Source organism: Fukomys damarensis, unplaced genomic scaffold (assembly GCF_012274545.1).
Source record: "Fukomys damarensis isolate Sample0158 unplaced genomic scaffold, DMR_v1.0_HiC HiC_scaffold_2, whole genome shotgun sequence".
Taxonomy (NCBI): domain Eukaryota; kingdom Metazoa; phylum Chordata; class Mammalia; order Rodentia; family Bathyergidae; genus Fukomys; species Fukomys damarensis.
Window position 1 is genome coordinate 10191762 of NW_022900914.1, and position 26624 is coordinate 10218385.

At 48.2% G+C, this 26624-nt stretch overlaps 1 protein-coding gene across 1 annotated transcript in view; it reads right to left on the reverse strand.

The window, feature by feature from the left end:
• Alk (ALK receptor tyrosine kinase) overlaps nucleotides 1-26624 on the reverse strand; it is a gene marked incomplete at its 5' end in the record, with an annotated part of 685791 nt that overhangs the window by 29615 nt on the left and 629552 nt on the right. Inside the window, 5 exons of the mRNA XM_033762181.1 lie at nucleotides 47-155; nucleotides 1436-1580; nucleotides 2291-2422; nucleotides 6017-6167; nucleotides 15833-15995. Of these exons, the coding sequence (XP_033618072.1) occupies nucleotides 47-155; nucleotides 1436-1580; nucleotides 2291-2422; nucleotides 6017-6167; nucleotides 15833-15995 (700 nt within the window). The remainder of the gene's footprint in view (nucleotides 1-46; nucleotides 156-1435; nucleotides 1581-2290; nucleotides 2423-6016; nucleotides 6168-15832; nucleotides 15996-26624) is intronic.

Genomic DNA, 26624 nt, shown 5'->3' on the forward strand with positions numbered 1-26624 from the left:
GGAGCACCCCCCGCCACCCCCTCCGAAACCCCCTCTTGTCTCCCACCCCCACTTCTTCATGGCCTGGGGGCAGGCATGTCCTCCGGTAGCACCCTCCAACAAAGATTTTCCGGCCCAGAGCAAGGAAGTGTTATCATTCCAGCCACCTCCACCACCTGCAGGGAGAGAGGAGAAAAACGTGTCCTTGAGGATGCTGGTGAGGAAGGCAGCAGGATGGAGGGCATTCTGAGGGGTGCTCCACCTGCTCCTGAAGATTGTCCTGGGGCCAGGAGCAGGCCATGGGCTGGGGAGAGCTAGGCCACGGAAAGCCTGCGCTGAGCAGGCCTCTGTCCTGCTTCCACGCAGAAGCTGGGAGGGGCTCCTGGCCGCTAAGTCCTTCCTCTCTGCCTGCTGATCCCTGAAGCACCACGTCTTCTGTTGGGTGATTGCGTCCCATCTTAGCAAGAGCTGGGACCCACCCCTTTGTGCAGCCGACCTTCAAAGGCCTGCAGAGTTTGCCTGAGGGAACCCAGGACCAGGCACCAGGAAGCCCTGTGAGCTTCACTTTCTGCTGGCTGTGAAACCCTGGGTGAACGTCTCTATTCTGAGCCTCAGTTTCCTCACTAGCTTGAGACTAAGACCCACTTCATGGGATGTTACGAGAGGGTGGGGCAGAGAAAGCAGCCCTCCACAAACCGCCATGTGTGAGAACTGACAGGAATCTGAAAGAATGCGTTTGAGGTGGCCTTACTCCTAGGCTCAGCCTGTTCTGGCTGGCCTGAAGCCAAAGCTCGGAAGTTGCCCCAGGAGCAGAGCGGCCCTGGACAGGGCAGAAGGGTGCCCCAGGGACAGTTGTAGCCACTGGAGCTGAGCTGCTTTGAGCCACAGGAAACAAATGTGCAGAGCTGAGGTGGAGCGTGGCCAAGGTGGACCACATAAGCCTTTCCTGCTGGCCCTGCCTTTATTGTCCCACATGTCATCTCATGCACAATGGCTCCTAGACACTCCAGGAGGTGATGGGGGTAGGGCTAGGGGACCCACGGGAAGGACTGCTGGCTTGGAAGGGCCTTCCGGAAGGACTCCTGGCTGAGGTTCTCTGGACACGTAGGCGAGAAGTGTCAGAGGGACAAGTATGCGCAGGAACGAGGGAGCCAGGTTTAGACAGTGAAGCTGGGGTCTACAGCAGGGACCATCAGAGCTGAGTGAAGATCCTGGGGCAGGCTGAGGGGACTTTGTCAGTGAGGGAACTGCAGCGCTGGGGTGCCAAGCGTGGGATGCCTCCAGGTGCTAGAGTCCCGCCTGCCCTCTCTCCTTTGATACTGGCACCAGCAGCCAGCTGCTGTCATCTCAGAGGCTGGTGACTACAATGCTTTCTCAGGTTCATGGCACAGATGTGAGCTCAGGTCCACACGGTGCCTGGGGATTTCTGGGGGAGGGCAGGGCCCGAGGGCTTTACCTGCGGCTCCGGAATTGCCGTTCAGCCCTAGGACCGAGGAGTTATTCTCCAGTCTCTCTGGGTGGAATGTGTCTGTCTTGGCCCCGTAGGCTCTGCCGCCACCTCCGGCTGCAATGATGAGGGGCACAGGCACCCCATCCTTCATCTGGCCAGGGGAGACACCCAGAGATCAGGAGGCTGAGCTGGGTACCCACTCTGGAGATGCCAAGCCCTGGTTTAAATGCTTAAACCTGAGCGTTTGCAGGGCAGTCGGGAGCTTTGGGTAGGAGGGGTTTGAGGGCCCGAGAGGCACGCCCCCATAACCCACCCCACCAACTAAGTGGGAGTCGGAGTTCAATCAGAAGCAAAACCACCAGGACATGGATCTTGGAGGCCACTTAGCACAGACTAGCCATGAAGGTCTGGATGCTGGGGATTAAAAGCAGGTGTCTCTGCTCTTTCCCTTCCTGTTGTTTGCTCTTAGGCATCTGTGGCTCTGATTCCAGAAGTGCAAAGGTACGTAAGCCCTCAGTCTCCCTGTCCCCATGGGAGCACCCAGAGGGAGGCCCGGCCTTTCATTCGTGGCCGGGCTGTGATGGTGTCAGAGAAGCCTGCCGGAGGATAGACAGCTGGCCCAGTAGGGACAAGGGACCCTCTGCAGCCCTGCAGCCGTCATGGCACGGTGGACTTGGGCTGATCCTTGAGTAGAAGTGCCTCCCTTTCTTGGGCAGACAGTGTACTTCCTTCTGGACCTCAGCTTCTCCTCTCTAAGTGGGGGCAGAGCATCTCACGGATTCTACCCAGGGCTGGCCCCAGGCTCTATCCACATGACACACACACAGGTCCTTGCGCTGGGAGTCTGGCCAAACTCCTCACCTTAAACACATAGGTGGCTCCACCCCCGCCTCCTCCTCCTCCTGCCCACTCATGCACACTTCTGTTCACACGAATTTCTTCTTCGATCACAGTGCTCTCTCCAACGCAGACTTTCTGGATTAGTTGGTTGGTCTGTAGAAATGAAAAGCACATTAAGTGTGTGCCCAAACCCTGAAGACCCTTGTATGCTGAGAAGATCTAACTCCTTCTGAAATAGCTCATGGTTGAATTGAACAGAAGAAGAAAAAAAACAAAAACAAAAATTGAAAACCGAATCACAAATAACTGTCACTGTGGGCGGTATTGGGAAGGACTGAAAGGGTTGCTTGGACAAGAAATGTTATAAAAAATTGGAAGAAGGGGAGGGAGGCTTTATTGCTGGTTGGTGGTTAGCAAAGACCACTAGGTTGGGTCTGGAAGGGCAGGGGGCATTTTTAGCACAGAGCAGCAAAGTTAGATCATTTCAGGAGAGAGAAGCCTGTGCCCAGATGGCAGGAGGCGAGGGTTGTGTTTGGGGAAAAGCAAGAGGGACTCTTGTTCAGCAAGGTCCATCTTTGGACAGAGAGCTGGCCCAGGCAGACCTGCCAGGGCACGGTGGATGCTGAAGAAGGGTGGGCAAAGGCCGGATGTGGTGGGAAAGGGCTGGAGGGAGTATAAACCAGGGCAGTCCCATCAGGCAGGAAGGCTTGAGGACCATGGGAGGAGGTGGGTTCATCTCTGGGCAGGGAGAGCCAGTGAGAAGATGCAGTTCCAAAGCACCAGAGGAAGAGCTCCCCGCCCCAAAGACGAAGAACCAAAGCACCAAACTGGAAGTACAAGGGCAGGCTCAGATTTCAGCCCCGGTCATCCTTGGGGAAGCCATTTCTCCATTTTGGACATTCCTGCCAGCTAGTGCCTCATTTCCGGTCTTACAAAATCCCTGACATGGTCCCAGACAGTGCTCCCGTCTGCCGTGTGGAAGAGCAGGGGACCCTGGCATCAGGTCGGCACGGCCCGCCCACCTCGGGTGTCTCCATTGTTCTCATCCTCCATGTCAGGTGTCTACCTGCAGTGCCTGGAGAGGTGGCTGCTGTCATTGTCTTGTTTAGACTCACTTTGGGACCCCACAGCCTCCTAGTGGGGACTTGGATCTGGGGGTCTCTGTGGCTGCACCGGAAAGGTCTGCAATGCAGAACCCTAGAGTCCCTTAGTAAAGAGGCCAGGGCCTCAGGAGTGGCCACCTGCTTGTTGGCCACCACAGCTCAGCTAAATTTTCTAAACATCAGCCTGACCTCGGAGGGAAATTACTTTTCTTTCACTTAATGGTGGAAAAGCCAATAAAACATCAAATTTCCTTCGAATGCTGCTGTGTAACCAGCCAGTGGACATGGCCATTCATCTTGAGCCTCTTCTTATGCTAAAGTATTCAGGGGTGCCGGCAATGAGGACTAGAGAAATTTCCAGATAAACAGCTGAGATGCAATTTGCTTTATGGCATTTTGGACTTAATGATGGAAATAATTTGATATTTTTCAGAGTGGATTTAGCGTGTCTGAAAGATTCTGAATTGCTAGTAAGAGAGCTAGCAGTTCCCTTGTACACACGCAGCACTGCCCAGGGTGGGACGCCGTGGGAAGAAAGTGCTGCTATGGGGTCTGCCTGCAGCAGGGGAACCTGCGTCCCAGGGGCCTGCCCCTTACTGCCCCTGCTCCAGATGTCTCCTTTAAGTCAGGTGTGTGCGTGTGTGTGTGTGTGTGTGTGTGAGCAGTGCCCAGCAGCTGAGCCCATCCCATGCACAGTAGCTCAGGAGTGGGCCAGGTACACAAGGAGAGTGACCCCTCTAATGGGTGTAGCTGAGTCAGGAAAGGCGCCAATCTTGCCATTCCATTTTTAGAGTGCACCCCATTCTCTTGAGATCCTTTCTAGACACCATTTTTCTAAACACCTGGAAATGCTTTTCCTTTTCTGAGGATTCAGGGGGTAGAGGTGTAGACCAACCACTTTCCCCACATGCCCATGCTATGCCTGGCCCGACCAGCAGAGGGGGCTGCGCTCTGTCCTTGACTGAGAATCACCTCCTTCTGCCAGTTGGGGAACTCTCCCTGCACAAGGATTGCGAGCATATAGGTTGATTAATAAAAATGATAAAGTGCAGCAACCCCGAGGAACAAGTAGATTACAATTGAATTAAAAAAAAAGACGCGGTCATCTGAGAAGACATAACTGATTACAATCCAATCAAGTAAAAGTCCCTCGCAGAAGTCAATGCAATCTTTCTGCTTAGATGAAAGAATTACATTAGGACTCAATAAATTCCTGTAAAAATTGCAGCAGCCTGTAATTTAATGACTTAATATATTATAACGGGTTGGAAAGTCTGATTATAGTTGCTAAATAAAAGTTGGTGTGGAGACATTTCTGCGGCAGAAGGTTGCACCCATCAGGTTTAGTCCTGTTCTTTTGTCTCAATAAAATCATGCAGGGGAGGAAGGCCGAGCTTTGCTCTTGTCTGCTGCCTCCTGGTCTGCCTCTTAGGAGTCCTGAGTTTATTTTGTGGAGTTGAACTGCTTTCTCTGTCATGCCTACTCCCTCATCTGAACTCTCAGGCTGCTCTCAGGTAAGATCCTGAAGGAGCCGCTGTTGGCGCTGGTACCCAGCTCCCTTCTGGGGGCCCCCTCTGCACGTAAAGCTGTGCTCCCCACGAGGCTGAGGCCTGGTCCAACCAGGACACACGTCCTGCAGGATACCGAGTTCTGGCCAGGAAGCCAGCACAGCCAGGTCCCGCATACCCAGCACACACAGGCAGGAGCTGAACAACCGAGGCGCCCAGGGTTTGCACGGCCTCTGCTTGGCGAGTTCCCCCGCCTCCTCCTTTCAGACCACTCTGGGCTTTCTCAGTCCCTGCGCTAGAGTTCTCCCCCGTGACAGCTGGGCCTCTGGCAGGGTCAGAAACCCAACAGCAGGCTTTCTCTGGGACTGCGGGGCGGTAAGTGGAAATGGGCAAAGGACTGTAGAAACTGAGGCCCAAGCGGGGGCAGAATGCAGGAAAAGCAGGAGCCACTTTGTGAGTGACGCTGGACAAGCTGCTTTACCTCTGTTGCTTTGACTTTCCTCATCCCTGATGCAGACACCTGGGTCTCACAGCATTATGGCTGTGCTTTACCTCTTTCTTAAGTTTTAACTGCACGCATAATAAATGTCTGAAAGCAAAAGCATTGTTTTTGTAAAACATGCAGATGTTATGTAGACCCTCTCCGGAAGTAAACACTAGCAATCCTGTAGCTCTTTTGAATTTGTTTCGTGTGCATTTACAAACATCTACATGCGGCCACAGGTCTGTGACTTTGAGCTGAACCAGAAGTGTTTAATCCGGCACGTTCCCACTTCTCATAATATAACGAAAGACAATAGTGCCCGAGCAAGACAGTTCAGGCAATGAGTTCCAGCTCATATCCTGCTGAGAAGCATAACCAGAGGCCTGTTCAAAGAGAATTCAGTCCTCCAGTTTTAGGGCCGCTGGTGAAACCACCACTTTCTCCTCTGGCCCTGTGGGGATTTAAAACTCCAGCAGCCAGAGAACACCAGCTTTCTCACGCATCCGAGTGGCCTGCAGCCAGAGTGAGAAGCCAGTCCTGCGGACTCTGAATGTGAGCAAGCCCTTGGAAGGCGTGTGCCTGGTGCTGCTGTCCTTCAAGGCCTCCCCACACCCGGTGAGGACGGGCAGGAATGCCCGTCCCCAGCACTTACACTGGGGCAGGCGTCCTCTCCCTGCTGCCCGACGAGGATGTACAGCATGTCGTCCTTCTCCAGGTTGAAGGTGCCCAGCACAGACACGCCGTGGGACCGTGTCATGGTGTTCTTTCCGCCTTTCCCGCCAGCGGCTCCATAGCAAGAGATGCTGTAACCGACAAAGCACAGTGGACCCGGCAGTGGGATGAAGGCCCAGCCCCCTTCCTGCCAACCTGGAGGCTTCCACGGAGCCAAGAGCATCACCGCAATGTCGGAGGATTCTTGCCCGCTCTAGCCCCATGAAGGCAATGGGAAGGATCTTCCTCTCCCCACTGTCAGGAGAGCATGGCCAAGGTCAGTGAGAGACAGGGAGTTAGCTGCCTCAGCCATGGTGCCAGGAAGGTGAGGGACTGGTAAGGTGTTTGAGAGAGAAGAGGGAGAGGAAGGGAGGGGAGAGAGGGAGAGAGAGAGAGAGGATGGAGGCTGGGTGTGGTGACACGTGTCTCTAATCCCAGCACTCAGGAGGCTGAGGCAGGAGAATTGCAGTGAGTTCAAGGCCAGCCCAAAATACATAGCGAGACTCTCAAAACGAACCAACCAAACAAACAAATAAACCAAAGAGCCGGGGTGATGGCCTGCCAAACACCTAAGAGCTCCCGTTGCGGAATTCCCAGCCCGTTATCAAGGAACTCAGACCAGCATCACAACCTCTCTGCTCGTCAGTACAGTGGAGACAATAGGAGATCCTACCTCCGACTCGACAAGCGTTATGAAGAGTAACGGAATGGGACGCGTAAGAATTGTGGCCAACACACAACAGACAGTGGGAGTATGGATGGTGGCGGTAATTGCCGTGGTACAGACTTTTCAATTCTCCCCACGGGGTCTAGAAAGAAGGAGGGTCCACATGCAACCGTTGAGGAGAACATGGCTATGAGCACAGACTGTTTACTCCCTTCCCACCAGGAACTCCTTCTGGAGCAATCTGTGCACAGACAGCAAACACCCAATCATGATGGAAATAAAAACAGAGCATGGGGATGTGGGAATATTATCTGCTGCTTCTTAGATCATGGAGATGAAGTCAAGCACGGACGGAGGGGCGGGGAAGAGAATTCAATTTGTGAATCACATGAGAACAGCAGCACGTCTTGAGGACAGCTAGCAGACCAGCCAGCAAACTCTAACAAATGCCTCCCCAGAGACCAGGTGCCAGGGAGAGAGCCTCGGGAGGATGTTCATGTCCCCGTGCACTCAGATCCCCTCTGTGAAGAACGAGGAAGAGACACAGAAGACAGTTTTGCCCATGTGCGTACATGCTGGCTCGTCCACCCTCATCCTAGGAAATGGCCCAAGTTCCGAGCAGCTGAGAGAGTCCCAGGGGCTCCCCCAAGGCAGGATGGAGGCCCTTCTGCAGAGCCAAGCCTGGAGACCGGTTTTCTGCTAATACGAAGGCCAGGTCCCAAGTGCACTGGGGATCCAGTCCTAGAATCTTGTACCCAGGGTCCTGGTGGGTGCTCAGGCTCCAGTGGGAGCTCACTGAATGTTATGCAGAGCGTCAGGCTGAGGGGGCAAGAGGAGGACTGAAACAGGCCCCTGAAGGGCTTAGCAAGAAACTGGGTAAGTGGTGAGAGTTATACAAGGAGAAATCTTACCACGAAGGTGGCTGTATTAAGAAGAAAAAGTGGAGGCGGCCCCGGGACTCCTATTCCTACCACTGAGTCCTCCCAGGGGCCCGGCCTTTTCCTTAACAAGAGAAGAATCTCATAAGTCCTCTTTCCCAAATTCACACGGTGGTTCATTACCAGAAAGATACTGGCACGAAAGCCCAAGGACTTCAAATTTCCATGAAAAGTATGATCCATCATCATACGCTGAGGGCCAGAAGGGGGCTGGAGGAGGGCGACAGGTGCTGGGGGCCTCAGGTGTGGGGTTGGGGTAGGGCTGGAGGACCGAGACCTGTCCCACGGTAGGGTTATGAGATGCGCAGGGCTCTCACACAGACAGAAAGGAGTGCACAGAAGGAACCGGGGCTTCAGTGACTGAGGTGAGGAGGCCGGAAGCCTCTGGAATCTCTGGCTGCAGCAGGCAGAGGCAGTGGGAAGACACGGTTGTACGTTTAGGGGCCAGTTACGGAGCATCCTTCACGTGCACCCCATCAGACACAAATACGTCGCACAGTGGACGTCAGACTCATTTGACAGGTGAAGCAACTGAGACTCAGAGAGGTGAAGCAGCTCATCTGAGGCCACACAGCCTGCGGCAGGGCCACATTTCCTGTTCTGCGTGTACCTAGAGGCTGACACACGCACAAAAACCCGGGTCATCCTGGTTCCCTCTGAGCCTCAGTCAAACGCTCGCTCCTGATCCATTAGAAAAGGACAAGGTGATAAACGAAGAAAAGGAGAACCTACGGTGCAAGGAAAGAGGAAGCAGAAAATTAGCTCAGAGAAGAGAAACCTGAAGAGGGGACAGTGGCAGTAGTGGCCGTGTGGCTTCCAGAGAATGCGCAGTCTTGGGATGGAAATGTCATGAGCCTCCACTCTGTCCTGCCTGCCTGGGACTCCCGATTTCTGGAACTGGTCAGGGTGCACAAAAAAATGTCATTTGAACCCGACGGTGTGGTTTGCTCAGAAAACTTCTGCCCAAGTCCTTGTCCTGCCCCCTCCTGCTTATGGCTGAGAGGTATGCTTTATCCTGCTCATTCCTGGCGGCATCATTTCCATACCATTTGCATAAATCTGCATTCATTATGAATCATTCTGAACTCTTTCACATGTTTAAATTTAGCTAACTTACTATATTTTCGAAGTTATTTGTTCCTGACTTTTTCCTCCCTGAGCCTTCTTTCTTATTTTTTCCAACCTTCAACTAAATCGGGACGCCAGCTCCCTCTTCTCTGCTTTGATCCAGTTCTAGGCAGTGGACGGGTTAGAAGGAGCTCTGAGCTTGGAGGAGTCCATGCCAGTTCTAGTCCTGCTCTGCTGGCAACTTGACCTTGCTCAACCTCTCTGAGCCTCAGCTTCCTCTACCAAGGAAGGAAATGAGGACGAGGACCCCTGCCCCTTGCGTAGGGTCACACAGTGTGCTGGGAAAAGCAGTAAACTGGTGCAAAGCAAAGATGGCTGCAGACTGGCGTCAGCTCTCTGTACAACTCAGCAACCTGTGACAGCGCCTGAGTTGTCTTTCCTGGACGGTGGCCTCAGCCTCACATTTCCTCTCTGGACTGGGGGCCACTTACAGTCCTGGGAGGAGGCAGCTGCCTGCCTGGCCTCCTCACTGGGGTCCCGGGAAGGCATGCTCTCTCATCAGACTCGGAAGCCTGAAATCCCACCTTTACCGTTTCACTCCTTTGGAGGCTTCTAGATGCTACTACGGGACTGATCTGCTTGGGAATGAGACGTGACACAGTGAAGCAAGCAAGCAAGGGCTCAGATGCAGACAGACCTGGATTCAAACCCAAGCAAGCTCTGCCTCTCGGCCAGGAGCACGGTGAGGCCTGTGAGCTTCCTGCCTCCAGGTGCTGACCATGCACGTGGTGACCCAAGATGCCTCTCTCACCTCCCTGGGGCCTGGCCCTGCCTCTCTTCCTCACTCTGTGTGAACCTGGTAGGTTATTTACCCGCTCTGAGCTTCAGTTTCCCTGCGTACTAGTGACCTTAAGAGCACCTGCCTGGAGGGCAGTCATGAGAGGTAAGCATCTCACCCGGGCCCCCAGCCTCAGGGTTTTGGAAGACCTTGCACCTGGAGACGCCCGCCAGGCGAACTCACACGGGAATAATAAGCAAAGACAGCCGCTGAAGCTCTCTCCGCAGGCCTTGTAAACAATTTATTTTTGATGCTTGACAAATGACAAGAAATTAATATACCTGCCACTCAAGTGGGGAAAATGACTCATAGTGATTCCAATTTACTGGAAATTACAAGATACTGCTCTCAACGAGTGGATGCTGTCACTTTTTTTTGTTTTTTTTTTTCCCTTGTCTAAACACGTCTCCTGGTCAGAATGGATGTTTATTGGGTTTGTGTTTTGTATTATTGACTGTGAGCCATTGTTACCTGATGTAATTGAGTTGTGAATCTTTTTTAAAATAAAGAATTAGCAGCAAATCAAAGTGGCTGCCTGCTGGATCCTGCACGTTCAGCCCAGCTGGTGTGCTGCAGCAGCTGGGCAGTGTCTGGCCCTACCTGGGGGCGGGTGGGTAGAGGGAGAGAGGGAGCATGCTCAGAGAAGTACAAAGCTTCTCTCCTGTGCCGCCCTCCTGAAGTGTGGGAGACTGCACCTGGCTCTGGCTCTGTCTCTGTCTCTACCTCCAGGGGAACCTCAGCTGGGTCCGTCCCTCATCTGTGGCAGTTTCCTCATCTGGGACACGTGGATGGTGAGGTCGGCCCCACCCATCCTATGGGGCTACCGTCAGGCATCTGAGTGTGTCCAGGGCTTGGCCGGCAGGAAATGGCGGCAGGCCTGGGGGTCAGCGCTGAAGGGGCCGGTGGACGCATGCACTTCTGGGTGAGCTGCCTGGTTCTAATCCTGCCACCTCCACGAGTGAGGTTCTGCCCTCAGGACCCACCGCCTGGGCTGCCCTCAGCACCTAGCAGCATGACGGCTGGCTGGGACCTCAATGACGCCCCTCTTTGAGCCCTCACGTGGCAGATGGCGATTCTGGAGAGAAGGGAAGGCGACTTTCAGAGTCCCATAGTGTGTCGGGCGGGCATGGGACTCGAACAGTGATCCCTGCTGGATCCCCCTGCGACTCCAGCTTTCCCTGCTTGGTGCCCTTCACAGTGAAGGGCATCTGTACAATGACTTTGGCAGTTGATCACACCTTGAGATGTCTCTTCTGTCTAGAACCTGGTTGGCACTGTAGACTGTTATCCACCTTTCCTGCTCTGTAGTCTTCCAGAGACTGCGAGGCTCTGGATTGTCCATCCTCCCTACAAGTGTTGCACCTACTCAGTGCCCTGCACATACTGAGAGCCCCATGGCTCAGTGCCTGGCACACAGTGGGGGCTCTGTGGCTGTCTGCAAATCGGGTTGAACTCTCATGTTATCTAGCTGTACACGGTGCTCCCTGGAGTCGTGTGAGGAAAGGAGTGTCACTGACGGAGCCCCCCAGAACAGCTGCGGCCTAGGTCAGTGACTCTGGCTGGTAACAGGCCTCTTGTCCTCTTCGTCTGAAGCGTGCGTGAACTGTGTGAGAAGGGCTAGTCAGGAGCCAATGTTTATATGTGATCTGTGTGGGGTGAGCAGGCAGGGGCAGGACTAAGGGCTGGGAAAGACGCTGCACTGAATAGAAGGAGGAACAAAAGAGGGAGGTCTGGAGGGAGAGAGAGGGCTGAAGAAGGGGAGAGGGCAGAAAGAGTGAGAGGTGGCAGGCGACATCTGCTGAGTGCTGATGGCTTCTCGCTGGGCACCTCTCTCTCTCTCTCTCTCTCTCTCTCTCTCTCCTTAAGGCCTCGGCAGCCCTCAGAGTTGGGTCGCCATTGTCCATCTCCATTTTACAGTGAGACCAAGGGCTCTTGCCCCTACCACAGGCACAAATCCCGTAACCCATGATTTTCCGTTCCCCCACAGGGACCTTCTACCTCATGCACTCTGGACACTGTAGTCCACACAACCAGGGCCCGGTACTTCCAGTAGCCAGCTGCCCTCTCCCTGTCACCTAACCTGGCTCTTCCTTCTCCGTCGAGCTCCTTAGGAGAGTAGCTGTCACTCACTGCCCTTGCTTCCTCAACCCCCCAGGCCGGAAGCATGAAAGTCCTGGGCACTGCCTTCCCCGCCCCACACTGCCCTGGCCATCCCTACCCCTCTGGACCTGCCCCTCTCCTCCACCCTCATGTCCCCCGCCCTGGTCTCCCCTTTCTGACCTTACCCAGATATCAGCCCCTGCCTCCCATCTGCTCTGCCTGCCCGCAGGCTCCTTTCTCTGGCTCCCACTTTCCTGTCGGCATCAGTTAGAGCTCAGGGCATTTGGGAGATGAGGCCCCTCCAGCCTGTGTACACAGTCCCTGCAGGCACCGTCCACTGGCTTCCGGTGCCAGTGTGGGCCTTGGCTGCCGTGCCCTCCCCACCCCGCCTGCTCCTGGTGGATGTCTCTTACGGAAAGTCTTCAGTCCGAGCTCAGGTTTGTGCTCTAGGAAGCTGTTCTGGAACTCAGGCTGAGCCAGTGGAGGCAAACATAGAGCATGCACGTTACTGTGTTTTTCTTTAAGATAAGAAATGTTAATGTACAGTTGCTGTTGTTGTTTTTCTAAACCGAAACCTCAGTGTTCACGTTTAATTGTGGTGTTGGCACTTGTGATAAGGGGGTTTTGGGTTGCAGTTTGGCACTCGGTCCCTCCAAGTTTCGTCATCACGGGTGAAAAGCCTTACCCCGGCCTCTGATCAAGTCCCCTCTATAACATGCTTTGGTTCTTTCTCCCTCACTGGCTGAAGCTGCTCTCAGGCAGGGGCTGGATTTACTTTTGGACACTTGGTAACAGGCACATCGTCCAGATGTGTGTTCACCGTGGTGCACCAGGACTTGGAAAGCAGGACGTGTGGAGAGATGCAGTGGTCACATGACGCCTACTGTTCCGACAGAGATGAGGCAGATCCAGGGAAGGAAGTGGGAGAAGAGATGAGGGCCCCAGGGTGTAGCAGTGGCCTACTCTGTCCTTCCCCCCAGGCTCTTTCACCCCTCTTCCTTCTCTCTCTCCAGGCCTCTTCCTGTGGTGATAGACAGGGGGGTGGAGGGTGGGAGACGGCCAGGATAAGCTACCAATTAAAAGGGGGGATGCTTTCACCTCACACATCCCCAGGGAAGCCCCAGCCCCGGAAGGCCCCACCTCGCATAGAGTTGCGTTTGTGAGTGAGCCAGCTCACTTCCCTTCAGCTCCCCACAGTAGAAGCCATCACAGTACTGAGCCTCAGCAGGAGTCAGACAGCACTAGCCGAGCGCCACACTTCCAGAATAGAGATTCCACCAGGCAAGGGCTTCCACCCTCCCTTTCCAAAGACCTTTTTCTCACATCCTATGTTTTTCTCACTAGATGAATGGCACTTACTAAATAACAATGATTACAAAGGAGAAAAAGTCCTCCAGAGAAAGGCATTTGACTTTTCAGTGTGGATAATCTGACTTGCGGATGTTTTGATGTGCTCTAAAAAGAAAGTTATTAATTATCTGATTCTTCGATTACCAAGTTAATTGTGAGCAGTGGGCCGTCATCAAAGCCCTGAGTGTCATCGAGGGTCAAGAATGAGGTAAAGGTCAGAAATTTCTATTTGAGCCAATCTTTGGCTAAAACACCAATATTCAACAACAACAACAACAACAACTCAGACCCGATGTTTTTTTTTTGTTTTGATTCTTTCATTTTGATTGGTGCTATCTTAAGCTAGATTACAATGTCTGCGTTACTAATCTGATCACTTCAAAATGCACCAATGGAACAGAAAAATGGGTCTTTGTATGTTTCCAAAAAAGGCAGCCACCAGACAACGATGGGAGCAACAAGACAGTCTCAACATCTCAGAGATAAAGGAAACGGTTCTCTAATTTTAGCTGGATTTTATCAGTGCAGTGGCACTTCATGCAGATCAGAAACCTGACCAGACTTACACATGGCTGTGATTAAGAATACGTGGGAAGTTAATGAATTATTATTTCGTAAGTGTAGTTCATCTGGCAGGCCAAATCTTTCAAAAGCCTGGGCCCATCCAAAGAACTCAGAACAAAGTCACCAGGAACAGAAAAGCCAAGTGCCCCTGCCCGAGGGACTGCTCTGTCCCTGGGATGCTGTCTGCCCACTGCCTGGTACCAGCAGCCCCCCAGCCAGCTTCCCTGTCCCTATCCAGAGAGCCCCCACTACACGCAGGCACTGTCAGGTGCCACAGCCAGGTGAGCAGGGTTAGCGCCTCTCCCACACCCCCACACGGGGACACAGAGTCTTGAGGGACTGAACGATCTGTGTGAGTTTGGAAGTGGGCCTGCTGCACACTGTCTTGGGAAATGCAGCCCAAGAGGACCCCACAGTTTTCTGACTGTGGGGCTGTGTGGAGAGGCAGCAGGGGAGGCCTGGCCAGTCTGGCTTTGGCATCAGCTTGGGCCAGGAGGGGACAATGTCTATTGCGGGGATTACTGTTGGGGTCTCTGCCTGCCTCACAGCTGCTCTGCGTTCTCCTGCGGGTCATGTTTTGTCGATGAGATGAGATGTATGACCGGTATCCCTTCAGGTGGCCGAGCCTCTCCTCCCAGGATCTCATTTCCAGAGGCTTCTGGAGGTGGCTGTAGATGGTTCCTGGAGCCACTCCCTTTTCTGTCTCCCCTGCCCTCTTCTAACCTCTCAGAGTCCAGATGTGGGCATTGCAGCAAATAGCACAGACTCTGAGCCACAGCACCTTGGGTTCAAATCCCAGCTCTGGCCACTGGTTGTGCAGCCTGACATGTGTGGCTCCAGATCTCTGACTCCAGATGGCTCATGGGAGAACACAGAAATATCAGCAGCATCAGTAACAATGCCACCCATCTAGCTATTCAAAGCTGGAGAAATACCGGGTCCTCAGGTAGCTTTCACCCTTCTGCCCAGGAGTCCTTTCCTCCCTGTCTGGGAACTGTGGAGGTTCTGCTTGGCAGGAAGGGGAGGTCGGCTTGCTTGGTGTGGTGTGGTGGGCCAGGGGTGGCTAAGAGTATTTAGCACGTTCATCAGTGGGGGCTGACCCGGAGCAGCCAAACCTTGTGACTGCATTCCTGCCCAGAATGTCACTTAAAAAGTTCTTATGATTCTGCCTGGAACACATTTACCCAAAGTACAGGGCCATCACAGGACAGGACATGGCAAGTTGCAGAGAGAAAACAGGGCAACCTGAGGAGGTCCCTTTCCTTGGCAGGTGGGGGCTGCGGGAGGGGAAGGAGAGAGCACAGCCCACCGTGTCCCTCTGGAATCGGCCCCAACGTAGCACAGATGACAGCTGGGCTGTGTGCTGCTGGGTGGGCAGAAGGCGATGGGCCACGCCCTGAGGTCTGAACTTGGAGGTTGTTTCTGGGCCTTTTCCTTACTGCTAAAATGCAGACTGCTGCACTTTGCTTCGCAGAGGACTGCACAGGCTTCTCTAAGTCCGAGGTCGTATGGAACCCACTGGCTCAGAGGCTGCATCAACCTCAGCGGGGCACTGGGGATTCAGATTCTTGCTGGGGTATGGTTCAGTGGTGGAGTGCGTGCCTACCATGCAAAAGGCCCTGGGATCCATCTCCAGCACATCACACACATACACACACACGAACTTCAGAACAGAATCAGAATCAGGCATTTGAATTCTGGGTTTCAGCCAACCGCAGACCCATTAGCTTTGCTTAGAGCTGTGGCCTCGAAGTGGCACAAGGGTCATCCTTCCTCTTACCAGACATTGCCCTGGTGGAAAACCGCGGGGTGGGGGGTTGAGGGGAGGATGAGCATTAGGGGACATTTGTGTTCTGACAGTGAAGGCCCAGAAAATGAAGCTCAAGGATAAGAATATCAGCACTCCTGTGGACTGTATTTTTGTTTTCTAAACGTGCTTAAGTGAATTTCCTTATTTGAATAGCATTAAGTGGTATTCAGAGAAGAGTCCCTCATAGCTAGAATTACTGGCAATACTTGTGAAGCTAGATCCTCTGTACATATCTCCACAGTCTCTGAGCCCCTGGGGGACAAAGGATGTATCTTCCTTCACGGCTATATTCCATCTGCACCCATCCATGGGCCAGGGCTTTGACCCTTGAGCCTCCGTGTGCCCGGGTACCCCAGATGCATGCACCCAGTCTCCTTCAAGGGAATGGGCCTGGCCCTCCACCTTCCCGCTCTCATACGCACCTGTAGGTGTCAGTGGCTGGCACTTTCCAGATCTGGATGCCCTTCAAGGGTCCTTCGCTCCCCACCACCACGCTCAGGTTGGAGTTCTGGTAGGCGTTGTTGCACTGGGTCTGAGTGGGGCCCTGGGGCCCGCTCGCCCCGCATGTGGTGAACAGCCAGTGAACTGCGGCACAAAAGGAGACGAGAGGAGTCACTTGGCCTGGCCTTCCTCCTCCATAGGCCTCACTGGGCTGCCCAGTGCAGTACCGGAAACCATAGTGCTTAATCTGTGCCACTGTAGCTGCACCTAACCTGCCCCAAAAGCCTTGGCATCGCATACGGGAACCTTTTAACCCGAGAGATGGACAGAGTAAATGGAACATAGTATCATTCCCATGGCTCCAGACGGACTGAGGGACCCAAGAAGGCGGGAGCAGGAAGCCTCGCACTTCCCGGATGTGGCTTTGCCTGGCAGATGCGTGGTAACAAGGCCCTCAACGGGGCAGGCCTCGGTCTCCCTATTACAATCAGCTTAGGTTTAGCAATGCACTTAGAGTAGCTTTTAGGTTGCCTGTGGAATATAGAGTATAAACAACAGAAGCACAGGTTGAGTTTGTCAAATTTTGTCTCCTCTTCCCAGGCCCAAGCCCATTCCATGCTGTACTCTGTTCTCTCCCAAAGTGGCTTCTGGGGGCACCGCAGGAAGATTCAGTACAAACCTCTTCCACCCTCCTCCTCCTGGGTTTCCATCCCTAGCACGTATCCTTTCACAGTGCCTTTGAGCCAGGTCAGGCCTTGGGGAGTGGGTCACATCTTTTGTTGACTAAAATTCTAGTATTTTTTACAACTCATGCAGACTTTACAAAGAATATTCTTGATAAATTACTTTCACTTAAAAAAAAACTTGTTATCAGCTTGCTAACATTATTTCTCTTTAAAGACACATTAAGTTCTACCCACAAAAATTAAGAGTTAGTTTCGGCGATATGGCCTTGTCTACTAAAACATTAAAGTGAAAGTTTCCTGAAGAATTTGGACTGATTTAATAATCAGATTGAGAGTACGCTGGACATGACTGATAATCTGAAAACTGGGCCAACTGTGGTGAGATTTTATAACATGGTCCTGGCTCTGAGGTTAGGAAAACAAAGTTCTAGTGGGTTCCAGTGCATACAGCTGCTCAGCACTGAGTACTTGTGCTTTGTTTTTTGGTTTTGTTTAAGTGAAGATGTTGATTTCTATTTGACTTCTGTAGGTCATTTCAAGGGCTGGGAGGTAGTGAGTTCATTCACATTTGGTATGAATGGCTGATGGTTTACCTTTCTGATCCGTTTGTGTCCAGGAGACAAACCTTTTAATTCCAAGGACTAATTCTTCACAGAGGTATTTTTATAGAGCCCGTTTGGCCACTTGCCCATTTATCTGTTCCAGAGCCCAAACTGTAAGACTGTACATGTGAGCTGTGCTAGAGGGGTGAAGTGGAAAGACCACAGGCTTTGAAATCATCAAGAACACCTGGATTTCAGGGCAGCCACTTCAATGACAGACGGTGGGACCTTGGTCTAGTTCCCTCCTCTAAGAGAGGAGCTGGACTAGCATGCTAAAAGAAGCAGTGGGGTGTGCAATGTCATGGTAAAGTCGGAAACTCTGAAGCTGTGAGTTCTAGCAATGGTTCCTGCCTGTATCTAAGGCTGATGTTGTCCCTAGTAACAGAAAATGTGGGTGGGGAGTTTCTGTGACTATGGGTCTCAAGCTAGTAGTACCTGGGGATTCAAACTCAGTATGGCGGGGATCAGGATGGAGGTAAAGAGGAAAGGAAACCCACCCTTCTCCTTATCTCCCAGCCTGGAGCCTAGTCTGCAGACCTGGCGTGTCTATAGCAAGTGGCCTGGATGTGGACGGTCTCATTAGTCTGAGGAGAGAAAAATGGAAGTTCATGGAATTCAGTCCTGGACATAAAAGAATATTATACCATTTTTATCAAAGGTGTGTAGGAAAGAGAGCTGAAGGCTTGCACCTTGCCTCAGCACATTACCTTCAAGGGAGCAGCCTTGAGCTACCTGACACTGTCTTGAAGGTTCTGACCCATCCCCAGGGATGCTGGGCTTCTGCTTCATGGATGGAACATGTGGTGAGTAGGAAGCAGGGCATGGGTTCTGGATTCAGATGGGCTGAGTTTTCTCATCCTGGATGTGCCTCTGACTGTTAAGATCTGGGTAGTATTATATTACCTACCTCCCTGAGCTTCAATTTTCTAACTTGAACAAGTGGAGATTGTTCCTCCAAGGCTTAGACCTTCTGACTTATGACCTAAGTGAAGTGCTTAAGCATGACATTCAGCATTCAAGATGCATGGTGAATACAGTTTAACAAGTATATTACTTCTTGTTCAGTTTCTCACTGTGGGAAGCAGACACCCAACCTCCAAATTTATGCCCCCTCTCCTGAAAAGAAGGACTCTAGTGCCATTTCTCAACAACAGGGCCAATGTTGTCCCAATTCCGTGGATGTACATTAGTCTCAGGTGGTTTCGATATACGAAATTTTGTTTTTATTTTCAACAATTTCTGATGGAAAGGTCCAGAGAGAAAACTGTTTTTTTGAAGCAGTTTCCAGGGGAATAGAGGCTCTGCCACCCCAGGTCAGAGTCATGACTTATCCAGCCAGAATTCTGCTGTTCCCAGCAGCCTTTGAGGTACAATGGTGCTTCCTGCTCTTGCAGATGGCTCTGACCCTCATAAATCTGTCCAGTTTTGTTTGGAATCAATTTATGTTTCCCACTAGCACCACCTCTCAGGGATATGGAGTTTCTGATAAGGGTTACCCTGCTTCGTGTGTGTGTGTGTGTGTGTGTGTGTGTGTGTGTGTCTTGTCTTGTTCAAGCTTTATCCTGCTGGTTCCCTTTGTTCATTCAGTCTGCAGTCTCACAGACATCAGAGAATGTCACAGCATGATGAGACCTGGTAGATCATCTAGTTAATGGTCCCTAAACTACTGGAGCATCTTTAAAACACAGATCCAGGGCTCTGGGGATTCCGATTCAGTAGATATTAGGTAGGAATGGGCGTTCAGTCATTGCACAATATCATAAAATCAGATTCCCAAGAGAAGCAGATACTTAAGCAGATTTTACACTAGCCCAGTCTCCTCATTGTCTAAATGAAGAACGGGCATTCTAGAGAGAGGAAGTGACTCTCCTACATGTAACAGCATTAGAGAAGAAACTAAAATTAGTAATCACTCCTTCTTTGTGTAGAGGACTTTGGATGGCGATTAAGCTCTTCCCCGTTTTCTGCCTTAAAGACATCTGGTCTTTTCATAACCTCCCTATATATCTCCTGAATCCCCTATATCCTTTTCATATCTTTTAAAATATTAGAATCTGCTTTTTGAAATGGGTCCATTAGAACTGTGGTACCTGTGACTCTGTTTCAGGGGACAATTTTTATTTTGTTTTATATCCAGTGTCCCTCTGAAGGTGCTTGCCTGGAACGGACTCTAATAAATTTCTAGACCTTGTCCAAGGAAAGAGGTATTGCTCTGAGCCTGAGCATACTAACTATTGTGGGTTCAGGAGTGCTGCTGAGGAGGAACCTGAACAGGGAACCGTAGAAATAGGTAGTATTTGAGGCTGGCAGGCATGAGGTCAGTTCTAAGCTAAGGTAGGTCAGAACCACAAGAAGATAGGCAGAAGCTAGTTCATTTAAAAGAGTGTCACCAGAAGAGAAGATACTGGGCATAATCTTATAAATTAAAGCAGGGAGGTCCAGAACCTGGGAGACAAGGAAATTAGCAACCATGCTCCAGGGGGCAGAAGTCAAGGTGAGTTTTTGTTTTTGCTTCTGTATGGGGATCGAACTCAGGACCTTGTGCTTGTGAGGCAGCCAGTGGAACCACTGAGCTAAATCCCCAGCCCTAAGATAAGTCTTGATCCTCAGGGAGAAGATGCCTTGTTTTCTGATTTATCAGTCATTCTTTCTGTGTATATGGGGCTGCTCTGTACCTTAACTTCATTCATGAAGGGAACAAAAATCTCTCAATATTTATTGTGCACTTAATGTGGGTCAGACACTGCAGTTTCACACATGTATTAAATGCCTTTAAACTTGTTGAGATTGTGTTGTGCTAAAGGCAGAATCATAGCATTTCCTTTAAAGATCAGGAAATTCAAGTTCAGAGAAGCGGAGCGACTGGCCTGCAGCATACAAAGTGAGTGCTGATTAAATGCAGATTCTCTGGCAAGCCAACTCATGGCTGAAAAAGGTGCTAGGATCACTGGGAAATCACCACAGAACATTTCTGAGTATTAGGTTTCTTCTATTTTAGTCCCCAAACCCAGGGCTCAGTTCAAGTCAGGACAAACTGTACCAAGGCTGCTCAGGTCAAGAGTATGGAGGCCACTTGGAAGTGACAGCTGAGAGTCTGTGTCAGGTGGAGTCTCAGTCCCAGAGAGTCCCATAGTGGCCCCAACAGTGGCAGAGCTTAGTGAAGAGCGGACTTTACTGGGTCCTGGGAACCACCCAAAGCAAGCGGGTGTTCAGGATCAGGGAGAGGCCACGGGGAGATAGGTGGAGCCAAAGGGAAATTCACTATGTGCAGTGTTTACAAGGTCAGGAGTGGGAGACCTGGCTAGGAGTGAAGGATCCAAAAGAATGATTAAACTGTGGGACAAAACACATATGGCCTACAAGGAGTGAACAGTTACAGGGAGGGGCAAAAAGCACACGGGTGGGTGAGAATTGAATGGTTAAACAATACAAAATTTAGAGAAGTGAAGCATGATATGTTTGGCCAAATGTCCTTCCTCTTTCCACATGAACTGCTTAGCTTTGAGACAGCTCCTGGCCCAAACTGCTTTTTCTCCTGCTTTTTCCCTCCCTTACACTGATATTCTAACTACAAGCCAGAGAATTCTCAGCTTGGTAGCTTTTTTCAGTCTCCCTGATGGCTGGGTGCTCTTGGTTGAGAAACAGCCCCTTTATACCTCTAGGTGACTGAACTAAGTCTCGTCTCTGAGTAATTTTTCATCCTCTATGCTGCCCACTGTTGCTCACTGTGAGAAGCGGTGTGCCCCGCGAGAGGAAAAATATGTTACTACAGATCAGCGTAGAGCATCGACCTCCCAGGCCTGGAAAAGGAACAAGGACGTGTCTGACTCTTCCTGGTAAGGGAACATAGGCAGACATGGCATAGCCTGGGAAGCCTATGGTGAGGTTTACCAGCCTAGAGGTCGTCCAGCCGTCTGACTGCTAAGTGAGTGCGGACAGTGTGTTTGCTTCTCACGTCGCTCTTTTATTTCATTTTTCATGTTTTGCCTAAGATCTGGGTTGAACTTTAAGAAGGAAAAACAATGTAAACCAACATTTATAAAGTCTCTTAAAACCATCTGACTGCAGAAAAAATAGAATGAAATAAAATGGGAAATAAAAAAAGGAAAAAGAGAAAACAAAACCAGAAGAGAAAAAAGCAAACAAAACAAAAGGGCTAAAGAAGACCAAAGTCAAAGTAAATAACTGGAAGGAATTTATCAACAAAATAGAAACTCTTTTCAATATTGTTACAAAGACTCAAAGCCTTGGCAAAAAACATCTGAGAATACACTCTGATAAAATAGAACTGTTTTATGTGTTCTCTATGTTATCTTGTCTGTTAATCTGTTTCAATAAGGTTTTCAGGTACCTGCAGGGGCTTCATTAAAGATTTTTGAGCTCATATCAATTTTATTTTTTCTTTTATTTTTGCCCTTGTAAATGGCTATTAAGAGGATGAGCTGAAATAAAACTCATTGCAGAGCAAAAAATAATAGACTTAAAGGGCACCTACAAAAAAAGTCTTAAAGTTTGGTAATATAAAGATTATATCTCATTTAGGCTAATGTTTGTCTCTCTCTCTCTCTCTCTGTGTTTGTGTGTATGTATGTTAACTTTCAGATATATATTATCCTCCAAAAAGTCCTATTTAGGTTGATTTGTAGATAAATTGACAATCATGATGTTAACTGAAATGCCTTTTGGTTTACATAGCGCAACAGTGGGATAATTTAAATAATCTGGAAGAAGTACTTTTAAAGTACTGTATAAAAGACAATTTTGAAGTTGGTGACATGCTTCCTTTCAAGACGTTAGCCAATAAAATAATATCAAAATTGGTTTTATAAATACAATGCATATGGTTGTCTATACACAATAATTTAAAAGTTTTTTTTCATTGTATTCAAGAGATAAACAAAAATGAGACTAAAAATCCTATTATACAGAGAAAACTCTTATGGATTAAAAATGAAAATTCACAGCTTCTCAACTTGTGTCCCTAATAACATGGTCTTATAAAAATATAAAGCAAGGTCTCATTTTTGCTGCCTCTGGACTCCAATTTGTTCTAAACAAATTAATTCATTTCTTTTACAATATGGGGCTTGCTCAAGAAATTCTATGCCTGCATGTAATGAGTCCTAGGAGAGAGGGAGACATGTCCCACCCCATTTTCTGACTGGCCCACTCCACCTAGATACTCCATTCATGCATAAGATATAGAACACTTCAGACTACTGTTTTAAGAGTAGCAAAACCAATGCAAGAAAAAATAAAACATACACGGTGACTAAATAATCTCACACATGAACCAAAATAAAAAATTAATTTATAGATACTGCCTCTTGATGGTCAAGACATCCTTTAGCTAGCATATAAAAATGTCAATGCTCGTTGTCAGAGTCCTAACATCCTTACAAACTGAAATTATCAAGGCTTGCCAAAATATGAGAACTAAGATTCATAAGGCACAGGTGGTTGCTGCTGTTTTAAAGCCTCAAAAATGATATGATTATGGTAAGAAGAGACATCTTCAAAGGGATTATAAAAATAATAAACAGTAAAATAAGATCATATCAAAACAAAAATGTCCTAAACATAAAAAAAATATCACTGGGCTAATCAGTGCCACTCCAAATTTGACATTGAGGGGAACCCTGTTCCAAAAAACAGAAAGGCACAATGCCTTGTGACCCAATAAAAATAGAGTCAGTCATGAAATATTCATGCTGCAGCATGAGAGCTAACCAAGAGTCACAACATGAGCCCACTGTTATAAATCTGAGCTAATTGATAAATTTACTTTTGGTTTGCAATTTAAGTTGGTATTTTTGTTGTTAATATACTTAAAACATTTCTTATACATTATAAGTTCTTAAATTACAAATAAAGGTTAACTTGCTCTTCTTTCTGCTTTCTGCTGGTGATAAGAATACAGATTCAAGGTTACTTAGAAGTCTGTTGGTATCAAGTCAAGTTTAAAATAATGTAAAAATCTGATATGGATTGGGGTGGAAGGCAGAGAAAGACATTTTAAAATCCAAGCAGCTGCAGCCAAGTTTGTTATGAAAAGTCTATAGTAGACAGGATATCTACCTATCAGTCTAGCTGCATGTATATGAAATTTACTTTTGATATGAGAAGGTTTTATATAATAAAAGTTTTTCCCTGTGAGAAAGATGGAGAGAGATAATTATGTATGTCCAGGAAAAATTTGTGGTGGAAGCAATTTATGGAAAGAAATATGTATGTTTGCTTGTTGGTTTGGTGGAGCCCAGACTATTTCTTCTGAAAGATTCTTGTTGCTCAAAGATTAGGAGGACATGGCCCTAACTCTCATCAGTCATTCCTTCCCAGGTCTCAGCCCTCCTCTCTGGTTGACACAGGCTAACTATATTTCTTATTTCTAAAATTAATACTACACATGAATTTTTCCACATGATGAGCAGAGACATCTAGACTGACCAGTGACAAAAAGTAAGATAAAGCTGCCTTCTGGGACAAATCCACCTTCATTTGTAATATGCACTATTGCTACTTTAGGATGTATTAATGTATTAAATATTGTTTCCCAAGTGTTAAGGTCTTCAAGGATCAAATACTTTTTCAGGACTTATGCTTAAATGATTATTGTATTTATGTTACAATACTTTAAAATGCTCAAACACTGTATGGTCCAAACAATATTACATAACATACATCTAGGGACAGATGCATTCTTCATAGATGTCACTTTATTGAAAAATGACAAATTTGGATAAAAGTCCCTTCATATTTAATACTATGATGTCATCACGATTGTTATGATAATGTGTTATATTGTCTTTGATCTCAAGTTTTCTCTATAAAACTTTGGAATTTATCTGTTACTATCCTACAGAAGTTCAACTTCTAAGACAATCATAAATGATAAAAAATATCAGTTCCCCGATTCACCCTCTCAATGTTGTTGCTGATTCAGCCTATGTTGTGGAGACTCTACAAGTGATTAAAACTGCCTTTATTCATAATAAAAATGATAAGATACTTTTTCATATGTTTCCCAACCCTCTAAATGGAGGGCAATACCAATTTCCTTACAAATTTCCCTCCAACTCTGATGTCACTGATATCCCTCACAACTCCATAAGACAAGCCATTACAAAATAAGCCAATGAACTACTCAGAACTCATTTTGTAAAACAAAAAAGGAGGGATATGCACCAATACATAGACCAAGACTATAACTTAATTTAGTTGGATTTCAAATTTTCTAATTGTGATTCAGAAGGTTTCACAGCAGTACAAACAAAGCAACTCACCATACAAGCTGAACAGATGCTGCAAGGCACAATAATTTCCATCACTTCTGAAAACCTGTTCCTTTAAAAAGATCATGTAGGTCACTTACAACTCCAAAATTACAAAGGTAAGAAGGCTCCTTATCTCTCTGAATTTGCTGACATATATCTCTACTAAGTGATATGGTTTATTAGGCCCATGTTCTTCTTACCTTACCTGTCTTAGATATAGTTACATGGGAGACCCAAAATCATCTCTTTCCTCTAATGACATCTCATATACAGACAAAATGAAACTACCACCTCGTGGACCCTTAAGGGACTATGGGAGAGACTACAGTCACTCTGCCTATTCCAATGGTTGACATCTGTCAACCCACAAATGGTATCTCCTGACAAAAGAATTTCCACTATATATGGTCTCAATAGCACCAATAGTAGTTACTGAATTCCTTTCCAACCCTAGTAGTATAGGAATAATTTTAAATCTCTCAATTGAACATTATTCATATTATGGTACTAAGACAACAAGCCTAAGCCTGGCTTCCCAACAATCTTATTAGAGAATGGATAAAATTTTAGTCTTTGAACAAATTACCTCAACACTTAAACTTACACAAAAATGTTTTCTGGACATTTTGATTACAACTACAGTATTATATAACAGCTACAGTGATACTGTTGTGGTCACCTTAATTCATTTCCTTCAAACTGCTTAAACTATGAATAGCTATTTCTAAAATACTATGTCTAAACTGCTAAATCAGAACAACATTGGTTAAAAAAAAACTGACAGTAACTTGATGCCATCGAGACAACAGTCAGCTGGCCCAACAAGCATCAACAAGCTCTTTGGACACATGGTCAACTTAGCTGTGATGCTAATTACTGTTCATGTTCATTGCACCAATCCCATTTAATCATTTAGAGGCCTGGGAAAAGTTCAACACCTCCTCCATGATGCCTTTCATAAGAATCTAGTTGGAGATATTACTAATCTCCAGGGCTGACTACAATCCCAATTCCATAAATTACAAGTGTAAGTTTGCAATATCACTTTAAATCACCTTAATGATATTACCTATTGTCTGAAACTCCAAAAATTGTTTTTCTGGCCTCAACTTTCACATTTAGGTTCTTACTACTATGGGAATTTTCTTTTTGTTATTTTGTTTTCTTACAGTCCTCAAGGTCTTTTGTATTCTGTTCCAGTGGATGCTCCATGCTGAGGCCATGATGACTTTCCTAGATCAAGCCCAATACTTGTCTACACTATATTTCTCTCTTCATTCCCATTCCCTGATTCTGTAAAATAAAAAAGGGGGAAATGTGGGGGGACCTGGCCAGGAGTGAATGATTAAGCTATAAGACAAATGCACACAGGCTCTATGAGGAGTGAACGGTTAAAATGAGGGGCAAAAACACACAAAAAATTAAAGGGTTGGGCAAAAGGCATGCCAGCACTGTGAGAAATAAATGGGGCAAAAAGTACATGGGCTCTGGGAGAAAACAATGGTTAAACTATGGGACACAAGCACACAGGTGTGTGAGAACTGAATGGTTAAACAATAAGAAGTTTAGATAATTAAAGCTTGTTATGTTTGGCCAATTGTCCTTCCTCTTAGATTCCTGAAGAACTTTGAGACAACTACTGGCGCAAACTGTTTGTTCTCCTTTTTTTTCCCTCTTATACTGATATTCTAAATAAAAGCCTGAGAGTTCTCAGCTTGGTGGCTTTTTCTTCTCCTAGAGTCTCCCTGATGGCTGGGTGCTCTTGGTTGAGAAAAAGCCCCTCTGTGACTCTCGGTGCTGAAGTAAGTCTCATCTCTCTATGTAATCTTTTTTATCCTCTATGCTGCCTGTGGTCACTCACTGTGACAGTCAGGAAGCAGAGATATGAGAGAGCATAATGGTGACATCAGCACCAAAACAAAAGCGAGGCAGGCTTGATGTTGAGCTGCCAATCTGAAGGCACAGAGGTCTCCATGTTTCCCCTGCTGAGGGTCTGCATTAGTCTTGAAGCTCTGTGGAGCTGTAGGAGGATCAAATGGCTCCCAGGGAGAAACTGAGGTTGGTAGCAGGGGAGGGAGGGAGACTTTTTCTTTCTTTCTCTCTTCCCTAAATAAACAAAGAACTCCTATTGTATTAAAACTCATTTATGAAGAAAAAAAAACCTAAAGGAATGGCTTTATCTTGTATGTATGTATATATATATTATATATA